General features: G+C 47.1%; 1 protein-coding gene across 7 annotated transcripts in view; it reads left to right on the forward strand.

Annotated features, from left to right (window-relative positions):
- Positions 1 to 15473, forward strand: part of Ubr4 (ubiquitin protein ligase E3 component n-recognin 4) — a 117064-nt gene that overhangs the window by 63063 nt on the left and 38528 nt on the right. For 5 of the 7 annotated variants that reach the window (XM_036179315.1, XM_036179318.1, XM_036179316.1 and 2 more), the window contains 14 exons: positions 1811 to 1941; positions 2050 to 2227; positions 2596 to 2700; positions 4107 to 4244; positions 4851 to 5025; positions 6344 to 6440; positions 6957 to 7064; positions 8026 to 8142; positions 9032 to 9241; positions 11429 to 11578; positions 12970 to 13197; positions 13954 to 14032; positions 14449 to 14694; positions 15293 to 15461. In XM_036179315.1, the coding sequence (XP_036035208.1) occupies positions 1811 to 1941; positions 2050 to 2227; positions 2596 to 2700; positions 4107 to 4244; positions 4851 to 5025; positions 6344 to 6440; positions 6957 to 7064; positions 8026 to 8142; positions 9032 to 9241; positions 11429 to 11578; positions 12970 to 13197; positions 13954 to 14032; positions 14449 to 14694; positions 15293 to 15461 (2131 nt within the window). The remainder of the gene's footprint in view (positions 1 to 1810; positions 1942 to 2049; positions 2228 to 2595; positions 2701 to 4106; positions 4245 to 4850; positions 5026 to 6343; positions 6441 to 6956; positions 7065 to 8025; positions 8143 to 9031; positions 9242 to 11428; positions 11579 to 12969; positions 13198 to 13953; positions 14033 to 14448; positions 14695 to 15292; positions 15462 to 15473) is intronic. The other 2 variants (XM_036179317.1, XM_036179321.1) reach the window with 2 other exon arrangements.

Below are 15473 nucleotides of genomic sequence, written 5' to 3' on the forward strand. Positions count from 1 at the left end.
GCTCACAACATCTGTAATGAGATCTGGTGCCCTCTTCTGTACATAATAAATAAATAAATCTTTAAAAAAATTTTATGTAATCGTTAATAATTAAAACAAAAAGCATTGCTATTGGGCATGGTAGAGTGCCTGAGTTCTTGGCCTCAGGAGGATGAGAAAGCAAAAGGGTTAAGTGCTCAAGGCTAGCCTGGGCTATCAAGTGAGATGAGAAGGCTCTGTAGAGAAAGGCCTCCTGAGCCCGACAACCTGAATTTGAGCTGATTTGTGGGATTCGTAGGAGGAGGAGAGAATTGACTCACTATAGTAGTCCTCTGTCTTCCACACGTGAGCTGTGACATACCCCACAAAAATAAATAGGAAATGTAAAAAAGTAGTCACAATGACTAAGCATTCAATATATTTTATTTTATTTTTCTATTTAGAACAAAACTGCTTTTCATAGCACAAATTCATTAAGGGTCTTATTTGTTGCTTACAAGCAGAACCCTGAGTGGAGTTATATAAAATAATAATAATAGGTAGCAAATTTCACAGACTTCCTTCATGATTTATTTTTCACAAGTGCCATACTTGTGAAAAATAAAGAGAAGTAAGTTACAATAAGTTTAGTGATAATGTGATATATTGCTGTTTTAACTAGGAGTTAGTATAAAAACTTAGGGAAGAACTTTGTATTTTGTGGTACCATCTTTGAAATCCAGTGTCTGGCTCTCCCCTGGCAGTTTGTCTCAACTTGGACTAGCTGTGTCTCAGGTGCTCAGTAGGTACTTACAGCTTGTGCCTAATGTGGAACAATCCTGACTTCTTTTGCAGTGCTGGAAAGTGAACTAGGCCTCGTGCATGTTAGACAAGCGCTCTATTATTGAGCTTTATTCCCTTCCCACAGTGCATATCTTGAGGGATGTATCTGACTAACTTTCAGACACTCTTCTGGAATAACATTTATTGTGTGAGGGGCCTAGCGGATGACTCAGTTGGTAAAGTGCTTGCCTTGTAAGCAGGAAGGCCTGAGTCTAGACCCCTAGCTTTGGGGAAGTGGAGATGTGCGGATGCCTGGGTTGACTGGCAGCCAGTCACCCTGAGTCAGTGAGTGCTGGGTTCAGTTGTTCCAGGGAGGCCTGATCTCTACTTGGCCTCCACATACATGTATGCACACACCCACAGTGTGGGAAGTTAGTATTTCTAAGACAGGACTTGCTTTAGCACCCCAGCAAGTAGAACACAGATCTCCTTCCTTCCTTTTCTAACAGTCTGAGATCTCACTGGGGCCTCCTCCTTGGTAGAAGGCTTTCTATAGCCTTCCGGCAGGACCTGCCACAATGCCTCGGCTTCCAGTCTATGGCTCCAGATTTCACTCGTGGTTGTGGTTTTTCTCATAGTGATTGTGTAGTTTGATTCTCACAGACCTGTTTGGAAAATGGAGTCTAGGCTGCAGGGACAGGGACACTGACACTCTTGAGTTATTTTCCTGTCCTGTCAAAGCTTTGTCTTCTGAGAATGGAGCCTATAGGGCCTGTGGGGTTATGTTTCTCTGTTTTTTGAAATCTTAAGTTTTTTATCCTTTCTGTACTATAAGAGTCTTTTCCTGTCAGGGGAGGGTTGAGCTGTTACTGCAGACCACCATCTTCCCCAGACCCTGCTAGTTGCAAGGAAGAAGAAAAGTAGGCATCTAGGGGAACACCTACAAGTTTGCACTTACAAGTGCAGGGTGCCAGCTGGGGGCCTTCTTTAGGCTCTTTTGCTGTGTGACCAATCACATTATATGTCAAGAAATAAGTGCCTTTAGGTGACTGGGGTTTCTTTGACTCAGGAGACAAGGATGATGACGATGATGATGATGCAGATGAGAAAATGCAGTCATCAGGCATCCCCGATGGCGGTCACATCCGTCAGGAAAGCCAGGAACAGAGTGAGGTGGACCATGGAGATTTTGAGATGGTGGTGAGTCTGGCAGCAGGAGAGGGGAGGAGCCTCCAGCTCCCCTCTGGTTCTTACTCAATAGCTTTACTGTGTGCTATGGGACACTGATGGGAGTTTTTTTCTCTGCAGTCTGAGTCGATGGTCCTGGAAACAGCTGAAAATGTCAACAATGGCAACCCCTCTCCCCTGGAGGCCCTGCTGGCAGGTGCTGAGGGCTTTCCTCCCATGCTGGACATCCCACCTGATGCAGATGACGAGACCATGGTTGAACTAGCCATTGCCCTGAGCCTGCAGCAGGACCAGCAAGGTAGAAGGCAATACCAGGAACATAGCAGCCTTGCACAGGAGAGAGGGCGTGGCCGTTACTGATACCCTGCTGACTTAGCTTGTCCCGGACTGGGAGAGAGGTTGATCTGGGTGAGAGCTGCTCAGAGGTACAGGTGGAGAGTGAGGGATGGCTCGGACAGTTCTAGGCCGGAAGCTAGTCTCATAGTTACCGCTGGTTTGATTTGTGAACGGGTGCCTCTTGAATCTGTGACTGAACTTGGTGGGTGGACAGCAGTGGCCAGAGGGGTCATGTGCTGGTGTTTAGACTCCTGAGGACAGCAGATGGCCAAAGCAGTGCTGTGGATGGGGCTGAGGGGATGCTGTGTTCACTCTCCACTTGTTTCCCAGGCAGCAGCAGCAGTGCCCTGGGCCTGCAGAGCCTGGGACTATCCGGCCAGGCCCCCAGCTCTTCCTCTCTGGACGCAGGAACCCTCTCTGACACCACAGCATCAGGTAACTGTCCACAGCAAGGAGCTTGGCCCAGGGCCCGAGACCCTGCGGCCCTGTTCAGTGCTGTGAGAGTGTGACGGGCAGCTGCTTTGACAGGCCATCCTGACTTCCTGTTTCTGCCTCAGCGTTAGCCACGTGCTACAGAAGGCATAGTGCTGCCGCTTGGCATCAGCGCTTGTGGCCAGCCCCGCTTCCTCACACTTTGCATGCTGCCTGGCTTTGGCTGATACCCAAGGAGAGGTCCAGGGAGTATCATATTGGCTTTACAGCGTTCTGCTAGAGTTCTAACATGTTAGACAGCATGGAAAGAGACCAGAAATAAAGCCAAACTTAGCTTTTAGTCTTCACTTGCAAATCGATTGAAGCCACAAGTACCCAGCAGTGACTTGTAAGCATGGGAGAGAGGTTTTTGTCCAATTCAGTCTCTAGGAAACCTTCTCTTAAGTTGTCTTTGTTTTGAGTCTCTTTCCTGGCCTAGTAAAATTCCAGATAGAAAGTTGGACCAAACTGTGGGTGGCAGCAGCACATGGGAGAGATCCTTTGAAAATCAGCCCAGCCATGAAGGGGATGGGCACTTGTGCAGACTGCTGCATCCCTGCATTTGCTTATTTTCTTTTGGGAAGGTTAGCCTGCTTAGATTTAGGGAAAACAACAACAACAACAAACAGAGTGGCTATCCCTGCCTGCTGTCATGGCTTTTTGCTTCTCTGAGGTCTCTTTGGTTGCTTCAAGGTCATGGTCGTGGTGGCGGTGTGCTGGTCATGTCTGTCATGCTCTCTGGCTGTCTTGGCTTTCCTCCCTGTGTATCTCATCCAGCATTTTCCTCCTGTCTCAGCTCAGCCCTGATCCTGGATGCTGTGGCTGTCTCTGGGGAATTTCCTTGCTTCATTATTAGCATCTGATGAGGATGATGAAGAGGTGTGAAATTTTCTAATGAGCTCTCCTCTGGGCCATTTGTCTAAAAATAAAATAAAATAAAAAACAAAAACAAAAGACAAAAATCAAACAGTTGACTCGAGCTCATGACAAGCGATTTCATAACAGCAGATGGATTGCTGAGCAAACCTCATTGAATTCTGTGTTCTGAATGGCAATGGCTAGTTTGGATCTCTCAGTAGGTGTCAGTAACACCTAGACAATGGTGACCATGAAGCATTTAGCTAGACAACTCATTGTCCATGTCACAGAATCGTACTGAATCTGCACATGCTGTAACAGTGAAGGAAATGCCCAATGCACTGGGCTTTCACTTCTGTCTGAGTGCTGTTGGCAGTACACCCTGTAGAGTGTCTGTCCCTTTTTTCTCTAACCTCAGGACACTCAGACTGCCTTGTGTCCTCTGCAGTGTGCTGTGATGCTTTCACCCACAGAGGGGTTTGTACCTGTAACAGCTCTCGTTACTCTCTCAGCTCCAGCCTCAGATGATGAGGGCAGCACTGCGGCGACCGACGGCTCTACCCTGCGGACCTCGCCCGCTGACCATGGCGGGAGTGTGGGCTCAGAGAGCGGGGGAAGTGCAGTGGACTCTGTGGCTGGCGAGCACAGTGGTAATGTGCCCCGGTGTCTTGATCTCTTTGGGCTGGGGATGGCAGACAAGGTAGTAACCCCTGCCTTGTGATTTTTTTGTGTGTGTGATTGCTTTCTGCAGAGAAAAGTTGTGGGGACTCACAGAGAGTCTGGGAGTTCATTTGACCTCAGCCATGGAATGTCAAGTGTTCTGTGACTGGAGCCCAAATTCATTGGCTAATATGGAAACATTTCACAGTATCTTTCAGTTGTCTCTTAGTTCAAAAAGAGCAGTGATACTTATAGCCCTGAATGGCAATTAAAATGATTGTGGTATGACCTCAAAATCCATATTTCTTTTTTTTTTTTTTTTTTTTTCTACCTACCTCCTAAGGGAATTCACTGATAAGCAAACCGTTCCCCCCAATACACCTACTGTGAAGTTTGCACATGCTAACAGTTTCTTGGCTGAGGCCAAGGACAGTTTTGCAGGTTGTACAGGTGAAAACTGAAAGGGTACAGTGGGACCAGGACCACACCAGGGTTCTGCTATACATCATGCAGCCAGAAACTGTTGACACTAACATTTTTCTCATCATGGCCAACCTTGGGGGTTAATGTGTGCTTCTAAAATAATTTCCCTCCAGTGTCTGGCCGGAGCAGTGCGTATGGTGATACCACAGCTGAGGGGCACCCAGCTGGACCAGGGAGTGTCAGCTCGAGCACAGGTGCCATCAGCACCACCACTGGGCACCAGGAGGGAGACGGCTCTGAGGGAGAAGGTGAAGGGGAAGCTGAAGGAGATGTGCACACTAGCAACAGGTCAGGACCAGCCTGCCACTGTCACCTGGCCCGTTTGAGCATTCAGAACTGGGAATGGAGTGGCGGGTGCTAAGAATGTGGGTTCCCAAGTGTTAAAGGCAATGAAAGCTGCAGTTTCCTCCCAGGCACTGCTGACTTGAGAGTGCTGTGGCTCCCAGCATGCTTTGGAAGTTGGACTGTGCTGCTTTGGCTAATGTCTGGCTGAAGCGGTTTTTGAGGGCTTGTGGAAGGCACCCAGCTGGGTGTGTTCTTTGTAATACTGTATCTCTTTTTCAGTGTAAGTCAAAACCCATACAGCTGTTTAAGGGTATGAATTTGTAGTAGTTTGTCTTTCTTATTGTACTTAAGCCAAGCTATGGGGATGCCTGGTCGTAAGAAGTTAACCCTTCATGTCTCTAGACTTGGTTTGCTAGTGTTTGTTAAGGTCTGGAATTTTCCTTTGGAATGTCTTTGTCATGATGCTATTTTGGCCTCATAAAATGAATTCTGACTTGCTTCGGTTTTCTTTTTTCTCTGGAAGAGTTTGTATAAGATTTATTTCTCTCACAGATTTTTTTAGAAAAGTTCACCAGTAAAAGTTGATCTGAGTCTGGATTTTCCTTGAGGGAAGATTTTTTTTTTTTTTAAATACAAAATCATTTTTTGTGTGATAGAGTATTATTTCTGTTTCTTTTTTTGTTTGTTTGATTTTTGTTTTGTTTTGTTTTTGTTTTTCGAGACAGAGTTTCTCTGTGTAGCTCTGGTTGTCCTAGAACTTGCTCTGTAGACCAGGCTAACCTCAAACTCAAAACCTGCCTCTGCCTTTCAAGTGCTGGGATTAAAGGTGTGTGCCACCGCTGCCTGGCTATTTCTGTTTCTTTATGAATCAGTTTAGGTATTTTGTGTTTTATATAGAATCTGTTCATTATGTTAAAGCTGTTGGTTGGGGGACATAAAGTTGTTCACAATACTTTAAATAATAATAGGATAATTTCTATTATTATTATTATTATTATTATTATTATTATTATTATTATTATTTTGCTCCTGTAAGGAGGGATCTCACTAAGTACCCACAGCTGGTGACCTGGCACTCACTCAGAGCCCAGGCTGGTTCCCACTTAGAGTTTCCCACTCAGATTCTCCTGCCTCAGTCTCCTGAGTGCTGGGATGGATTACAGGGATGTGTCGCTGTGCCCAGCCTTAGTTGCTTAGCATGCTAGGCTTATTCCTGAGTATCCTGCTCCTCATTGGCCCCAGTAGCAGAGGCAGGAGCTGTACTCAGCGGGGTCTTGATTGTACGCCACTTGATGTCCCCTGTACATCCTTGGCCTTTCAGGCTACACATGGTTCGTCTGATGCTCTTGGAGAGATTACTACAGACACTGCCCCAGTTACGAAACGTTGGAGGTGTCCGAGCCATCCCATACATGCAGGTATCCCTCAGTTCTCCTGGATCAACTGTGTTACAGTCAGGATATCCTGGGACAGTACACACAAGGATGGTGTGTAGCCTGAGCTGCAAGGTGCAGCCCTTCAGGTTATAGCTGTGGTTGGGGGATGCCTAAGGTCAGCCAGCTAGGTGATTTATAGAACTAGAGCACAAGGCTTTTTCTGGCACACAGTCTGTTGTCTCTCCATCTTAAGTACTGGAGTACACACTGTTCTTTAATTCTCAGATCAGCATAGTGTCCTGTATTCACAACACTTAGATTGGCATGTTACTCATTATTTTTATAAAGTTTCTATAAAGTCTTTTCAGTGATGCCCCAAATGGCACAGGTCAAAATTTGATTTTTACAACCTTGAGCTCTTAAACTGGAATCTAGAATGCGCCCTTGCATCTCAGGCTGGGCAGAGAAGTCAGCAAGGTCAGGATTACTTCATGACATATATGTTCAGCCATTCTGCCTTAGGAAATTGGTTCTCTCTGTTCACACTCTATCTGCTAGGTCATTCTGATGCTCACAACAGATCTGGATGGAGAAGATGAGAAAGACAAGGGGGCCCTGGACAACCTGCTCTCCCAGCTCATTGCCGAGCTTGGCATGGACAAAAAGGTAAAAGTGGAAAGGTGTGCCGTGTGGAGAGCAGGGATTAGCCAGGAGCCTTTCTCAGTTTCTTCCTTTCTTAGAGGAGCTTCCTCTGGGTTCTAGTTCTAGTTCTGGTGCTGTGACAAAAGCAGTGTTAAGGGAGAAAGGACTTACTCAGTTTACTGTCAGGTTATAAGTCTGTCATTCAGGAAAGTCAGGAACTCGGGAACCTGAAGTGGCTGGTCACATTACATCCAAAAGCGGGGGGGGGGGGGGGGGGGGGGCAGGCAGAGTGAATGGACACGTGCTACTGCTCAACTAGCTTCTGTGTATCTATTCTATGATTTTTTTTTTTTTAGATATATAGATGAATGATGGATGATAGATAGATAGACAGATAGACACACAGACGGACACACAGGTACACCTCCAGGCAGGGTTTCTCTGCATAGCCCTGGCTTTCCAGAACTCTCTCTCTGTAGGCCAGGCAGGCCTCTAACTCAGAGATCTACCTGCCTCTGCCTCCCTGCTGTGGGATTAAAGGAGTGTGCCACCACGGCCCAGCTGCTTTTTCTGTTCTTATACAGTCCTGAGCACAGACCCTAGGAGCAGTGTCTGACACCCACTTTCAGCCTAGGTTTTTCTACATCCATTGAAGCAATCAAGACAGTCTCCCACAGACATTTGCACAGGACAGCCTGATCCCTAAATCTCAAATTAAGACACTCTTCCCAGGTTACTCAGGGTTATGTCAGGTTGGCAGTTAGAGTAGCCATCACAAGAGGTGACTGCCCACTAGCCTCTAGTCCAGGGGACTCAAAACAGAGTGCAGTACCTACCTCAACCAGGGAAAAGGAAAAGCATTAAGTTCAGTGTTCAGATTTTCCCGTGGCCCCTGAGTGCAGTGGCCTCTATTGCTCCAGGCGTGGGGGAATCTTGTCAAGCTTAGAGGAAGCATAGGCATCCGGGCTTCTGTGTCTGCCTGCAGGATGTCTCCAAGAAGAACGAGCGCAGTGCCTTGAATGAAGTCCATTTGGTCGTGATGAGACTCCTGAGTGTCTTCATGTCCCGCACCAAGTCCGGATCCAAGTCTTCCATCTGTGAGGTATTTGTGCTTTGAGTTTATGGGTTGGAGGCAAGGTAAGAGGATAGTGCAGGGCTGAGGGCAGAGGTGACAGTCCTCTGCCAACCATTGTCACCTAGGGAACTACGAGTCTGTCCCTCCTTAGGAGCAGAACTTCTCTCATTTTCAGAATCCCTTCCAGGCCCAGATCTTTACCAACAATCCCTCCAATGGAGGGGTTAAAGGGCTTGGAGGTTCCACTATTGAAAAGCAAGGGCCTGTTCTGCAAAGCAGAGTAGCTAAGAGGATTCCCCAGTGTCTGTTGCTATAAGGTATGGTAATAGAGCAGAGAGAAAGCCAAGTGTGTGTGCTGAAAGGAGATTAGCACAAAGCGGAGACGGTGGAAATCGAGGCTGAACTGCATCCAATCTTAATGAGCTTATGAGCTGTGGGGTTTGCTGGGATTTCCAAGGCTCTCCTAATGGTCTTATGTACAGTAGCTTCGCTCCTTCCTGCTTCTTATGCATGTGCTCACTCACCCTATCTCCTTGGCGAGAGCCCCTGCTGGGAGGGAGAGGTTGCCAAGAAGGACCTAGTATGGAACTTTTTGTCTCTCCTTCAAGTGAGCTGCTGATGGCTTTGCTTCAGGGGAAGGGGAAAGTCTAGATCTGGAGGGAAAGGCGGTCATGACTTTGCCACCCTGGCACAGAAGGAGGTCAGGTTGGGAATTGGCATTTGTTTTCTCTTAGATGTAGTTGTTGAAAGAGCTGGGGAGAATGATCGAGCCAGCTGAGAAACTTGTAATGCAGTGGTGAATGCATGTCTATAGGGACTGATCCTAAGACTGCTGTGTGGTGAGTGTGTTGCCTGCCTGACCCTGGCTCAGTTTTCACAACACAGCCTTGCCTGCTCTGTGTTTTCTCCCTTTCAGTCATCTTCCCTCATCTCCAGTGCTACTGCTGCAGCCCTGCTGAGCTCAGGGGCCGTGGACTATTGTCTCCATGTGCTCAAGTCTCTGCTGGAATACTGGAAGAGCCAGCAGAATGATGAGGAGCCTGTGGCCACCAGCCAATTGCTGAAACCACACACAACCTCATCCCCACCAGACATGAGCCCATTCTTTCTCCGCCAGTATGTGAAGGTGAGACCTCTCCTCAGAGCTGTGTGCTCTGCCCTCCATAAGTAAATCTGGGAATACCAGCAATAGGAGCCACACAGGGAGCTGGGTTCTAATCTCAGAATGACTTAGCAGTTGGTCAGTCCTCCCAGCCAGTTCTGGGGAGATTCGGATTCCTGCCTGTAGCTGGAGTTTTCCCCAGTCCCTCCTGGGCCGCAGCCACTCAGACACAAATAAACACACAGAGACCTATATTACTTATAAACTATATGGCTGTGGCAGGCTTCTTGCTATCTTGTTCTTATATCTTAAATTAACTCATTTCTATTAATCTATAAGTTGTCACGTGGCTCCTGGCTTATGGGTGCTATTAAATCTTGTTAATCATGGCAGCGGCTGGCAGCATCTCCTGACTCAGCCTTCCACTTCCCAGAATTCTCCTTTCTCCTGTCCTGCCTATACTATACTTCCTGCCTGGCTACTGGCCCATCAGCGTTTTATTTATCAATCAATTAGAGCAGCACATTTACAGCATGTAGAGCCATATCCACAGCACCTGACTCTTTTTGTAAGCCTGAGGAAGCTAGTGAAATAAATCACTTCATTTCATATGAAGCTTCTTGGGAAAATGTGAGGGTATAACATGAGACAAGGTGACAGCAACAGCAATGGGTCATGTCCCCATTTATGTGTCACATATTCTACATACCTCATAAGAGGCTGGTGAACATGCTAGTTAGGATGGGCCTCCAGTTAGATGAGCCCAGGAAAAAGAAAATCTCACAGAATCTTACCTACCAGCCAGGAAGCATGGAGAAATTCTACTCTGCCTCAGCTTAAGCTACTGTACCTGGAGAATAAGGATGCCAATCTGGACCTGCCTCACAGGGTCATGAGCACTGCCAGCTTAATATCTATAAAGGCCTTAGTGCCTGGCGTCCACCAGTACATTATCAGTGGTAACAGTTGTTACACTTTACTCTCTTGGAGTCCAGTTAGTGGACCCAGGAGGGTAGACCAGCTGCCTGCTTTGAATAGGCAGGGATATGAAAGGCAAAAAACATCAGTCTGACCATGTACTTTTCTGTTTCTGTGTCTTTTTAAATAACTGATAGTTTCATATAACTTATTTGTATTTATTAAACTTATTTTATGTGTATAGGTTTTTTTTTTTTTTTTTTGCCTGCATGTATGTCTGTGTACCATGTTCATGCCTGGTGCCCATGGGGGTTGCCTGAAACTGGAGTTACAGATGTTTGTGAATTGCCATGTAGGTGGGAATTGAACATGGGCACTCTAGAAGAGCAGCCAGTATTCTTAATCATTGACCAGCTGTCTCTCCAGGTCTATAATATCTTTTGGGGGAAAAAAATTATTGGGGGCTGAAGAGCACTTGCTGCTCTTGCAGGATGTAAGTTCTGTTCCCATTCCCAGTACCCCAGGAGGCTGTTTATGGTCACCTGTAACCTCCAGTTCCCAGAGATCCAATACCCTTTTCTTGGCCTCTGTTGGCACTAAATGTATGTGACATTTACACAGACACACAATTTTTAAAAATAAGTTTTTTTGTTTTTTTGTTTTTTTCCCTTAATTGGGGACTGGAGATATGGCTCACTAGTTCAGAACACTTGTTTTTCTTGCAGAGGACCTGGGTTCAATTTCCGCCATCCACATAGTGGCTTACAACCATCTATAATCCTATTCCAGGGGATACAACAAGCATACATGTTTTGCACATATATGCATGTAGGCAAAACATTCATACACAAAATTTAAAAAAAATCTAAATAAAAATAATACAGTTGAAAAAAATGTGTGTATGGGTGTGCACCTGTACACCTGTGCATGTACTTCCAGCCCCCCCCCCCCAGTGTGTGTGTGTGTGTGTGTGTGTGTGTGTGTGTGTCTGTGTCTGTGTCTGTGTCTGTGTGTCTGAGTCTGTGTCTGTCTGTCCGTCTCTCATGAATGAATGTGTCAGAGGACAACTTTTCAAAGTCAGTTTTCCTTCTATCATGTTGATCTAAGAGATCCATCCTGTACAAATGCCAGAGCTTTTAAGGACCATATGCTCTGTGTCCACTGTCATTCTCGTGTGAACTAAGGCTCCAGCTTTAAAAGGCATCTTAATGATTAGTGGTTAACCGATCTTCTTCCTGCTTGTGATCATGGGAGACTGGCAAGCCCAGTTTCTAATGAAGATGTCCTTCTAAGGGTCATGCTGCTGACGTGTTTGAAGCCTATACCCAGCTGCTCACTGAAATGGTGCTGAGGCTTCCCTACCAAATCAAAAAGATCGCAGACACCAGCTCACGCATTCCTCCTCCTGTCTTTGATCACTCCTGGTTCTACTTTCTCTCTGAGGTGAGTGAAGCCCTGAGCAGTGTCCTGTTCGAGAGAGAACTTCCACATCGCCTTTGTAGGCTAGTTTCTTCTAATCCTCACTCATTGTCCTTCGCAGAGCCTTTCCTCTCACTTAGGTTGTGCACTTGGCCCTTTAGAATGTGTTGTGTATTGACCCTGGAGTATGTGTATCAAAGTAGCTGTTGGCTCTTGTTTTCTGTGTCCATGTAACATCCATATAGGGCCAGTCCGGAAGACAACGCACAGGGTTTCCGTCCCCTGTTGAGACAGTGAGGAGACTGGTGACTGATGAAATAGTTCACAGAGAAGTAAGGAGATAGAAAGGGACCACTGTAGTCACACAGTTACCCACCAGCAGCCCTAGCAGGAACAGGAAGCCTAGCATTTTGATCATGGCTGCCTGAGAGGGAGTACTGTTCTCAGTGCCTTGGAGCTCTCAGGAGATGCACTGTAGACCTGGTTCGGAGCAGAACTCCTATGAGAGCCCACTAGCTCTTCTGTGAACGGCTGTGGCTGGGTCAGCCCATGCCTTCTGCCTTCAGCTTCCCCAGGGGTCTCCAGCTGCAGACACTAAGGATGAGGGTGCCTGATTCTAGCCAGGCCTCACAGCAGAGTGTGATGGTTTGGAGCTGAGATGATAGTTTAATCAGTACAGTACCCCAAGATCAACTCTGAGAAGACACTGAGTGCCTCTCTGAGGTGCATGCTCTGCCTCTTCTCCAGCTCCTTACCCGAAAAGGAGAGTTGGGTGTTTCACTCTAGGCTGCTGTGGAGAGTAGCTTCCTTCTAGATTCCTTAGTGTTTGAGGAGAAGAACATGAGTATTTGATTGTTCCCCCACCCCCTACCCCAGGTCAAATGTTTCCTTTCTGTTTGACTTCCTCTTGGTCCCTTTAAGGAATTCTTAAATTCCTCAGAGGTCAGTATGGCTGGGAGTTGACCCACCTGGCCATTGGTAGCCATGTGTCCTGAACCCACAGATATAACCAGTTAGATCAAACATTTACCAAAAATGACATCTGTGCTGAGTATTTGCAGACTTTTCTTGCCAGCGCTCCCTGAATAGCACAGTATAACCACTTAGAGAGCATTTACACCATGATAGGTGTTTGAGTAATCTAGAGATCATTTAATGCAGGAAAGGTATGTGTAGGTTATCTGTTATCTGGAAATGCATACCCTCTTAATAAGGGATCAGCACCCCAAAGCCTCTGGGAATCCACCCCATCTAGTTCCCTGTGGCTTGGCTTGTATTCTCTTACATTTTTAGTAACAGTTTGTTTAAAGAAAAAAAAGCGGGGGTTGGGGGTGGGGGGGTGGAGAGGGGGGTGTTGTATTCATAGGTAGTGCTTACAGTCCCTGAGTCATTCACTGTATTGTTTGTCCCTCAAGTACCTAATGATTCAGCAGACCCCATTTGTGCGTCGCCAAGTCCGAAAACTTCTGCTCTTCATCTGTGGATCAAAGGAGAAGTACCGACAGCTCCGAGATCTGCACACTCTGGACTCCCATGTGCGTGGGATCAAGAAGCTGCTGGAAGAGCAGGGCATCTTCCTTCGGGCCAGTGTGGTTACAGCCAGTTCTGGTTCCGCTTTGCAGTATGACACACTCATCAGCCTGGTATGAGGGTTGGGATGATAGGGCCAGGGGTGGGCATGTGATAAGGCTCAGCCGAGGAGGTAATAGCATGGTGCAGTGCAGGGTTTTTAACTATTTCAGAGGGTGCTGTGTCTGGAGTCAAGTGCTAGGTAGATCACTGACATTGAGTAGTTGACTTTAGGGTATAGACCATCGGGTTCCTCACCTGTGAAGTGGGTGCTTTGAGCATCTTACCAGCATTGTTTGTTCACATCATAGGGTCAACCTGAGATTGGTACACCTCTGGGTTTTGTCTTTAAATACTAAAGAAGTGGTGGGTTTAGTATAAATATGTTCCACTGCCTAAAGAGAGACTGAGCTTGAGAGAGTAAAGGAGTGTTTTTATTGATCATCTTTGGTGTTAAGGAGAGTCTAGCTTCCTCGTTCAGTGTCCTTGTTGTTATAGTGGGAATAGGGAAAGTGAGTTGAGCTTCTCAGGTGGCCTGCCTTTGCCTTTGTAACTAGCCTGAAGCTTCCCAGAAAACTGAAGGCTGGGGTTGGGAGGTGGGCAACAGTGGGCGTAGGAGTGGTGGGTGGAAGCAGAACAGGGGCATTGCCTATAAGCTACAGGAATGTGTGGGCCCTGCTCTCAGGTCTACCAGCCAACCCAAAGGACACTTGTCTCACATGGAAAACCAGGGTTACTTGGTGGTCCCAGGCCAGAACCACCACACAGAGCAGCTGGTGTTATTTCATGGCCTGATGGCATCACTCACCTGTGACTGGCCCTTGTTTCAGATGGAGCACCTGAAGGCCTGTGCAGAGATTGCTGCCCAACGAACCATCAACTGGCAGAAGTTTTGCATCAAAGATGACTGTAAGCCATCCTCCTGGGTTGTAACTGTTGATCCCTGCGGAGACCATCTGTGGAGAACACTGTATTAATCTGTGAACTGGGCTGGAGATAAAACTGTTAACAGAACACAAGCTAGAACTTCAGTGACGAGGGTTGCTTGTCTAAAGTTAGGCTGCTGCAGGAGCACAGAGCAGGAGTGGCTGACTTCCAGGCCATAGTAGTAAAGTCTCAGAGAACAGAGGAGTGTCTTTACTCGAGGCAGTAGTGGCTGGATCCCCTCTGTAGTCACCCAATCCCTTTGCGATCACTCCACTGCTCCTGGTAGCATCTGGCAGAGAGAATTGGGGGAGAAAGCCTTGTCTCATCTGTAGTTGTTCTCTTGTTTGTGTGTAAATAGTCCAGTCATTTTAGAGCTGACTCCATCTTTCTCCTCACAGCTGTTCTGTACTTCCTCCTGCAAGTGAGTTTCCTGGTGGACGAGGGGGTGTCCCCTGTGCTGCTGCAGCTGCTCTCCTGTGCCCTGTGTGGCAGCAAAGTCCTCGCAGCCCTGGCGGCTTCCACAGGGTCCTCCAGTGTGGCTTCTTCCTCAACCCCTGCTGCGGCCAGTTCTGGACAAGCCACAACTCAGTCCAAATCTTCCACCAAAAAGAGCAAGAAAGAAGAAAAGGAAAAAGAGAAAGAAGGTAAGAGTCACTTTGGTCCAGGGATGGGTGATGTGCTAACCCCCTCAGAGTACATTGTTTACTTGGAGATTCTGAATGATTTGGACCCTGGTTTGTCAAAAGCTCTCTAGCGTCTCCTTCTGCTCCCATGTTTTGTCATGGTGAAAGGGTCACTTTGACTGTGACTCTCTGTGCCAAGTGATAGAGACAGGAAAGGACAGGGCGCACTGACTGTTGTTAGTACTAAAACTGTGTGGTCCCCTCCCCTTTGGCTTCTCCACTTTTCATGGTCCTTAAAGACCCGAGTTAGGTGATCAGCAAGGGGAAGAGACAGTGAATTACCTTGTCATCTCTGAGTGAGTACAAAGCACCTCTTACTGTGGAGACTTTACCAGATGTCTTTAGGGCCGTTTCTCTGCTGTAGCTGTGCTTACTACCCTATACATGAAGTGCAGAGGGGGGTGGCTATGTACCCGTATATGTCCCCCAAATCACTTGAAATCATTTGGCAAATTCCAACCATTTAGCAGACACTTTTAGAACAGATAGATTTCCTACCTTTCCACCTAGTTGAAAGACCCTGGCCCCTGGGTGAGCTGGTTCTGCTCTGGTGTTGCAGGGGAGAGCTCTGGCGGCCAGGAGGACCAGCTGTGCACGGCTTTGGTGAATCAGCTGAACAGATTTGCAGACAAGGAGACTCTGATCCAGTTTCTGCGCTGTTTCCTCTTGGAGTCCAACTCTTCCTCAGTGCGCTGGCAGGCCCACTGCCTGACACTGCACATCTACAGGTAGGCCAGGGT

Source organism: Onychomys torridus, chromosome 2, assembly GCF_903995425.1.
Source record: "Onychomys torridus chromosome 2, mOncTor1.1, whole genome shotgun sequence".
NCBI lineage: Eukaryota > Metazoa > Chordata > Mammalia > Rodentia > Cricetidae > Onychomys > Onychomys torridus.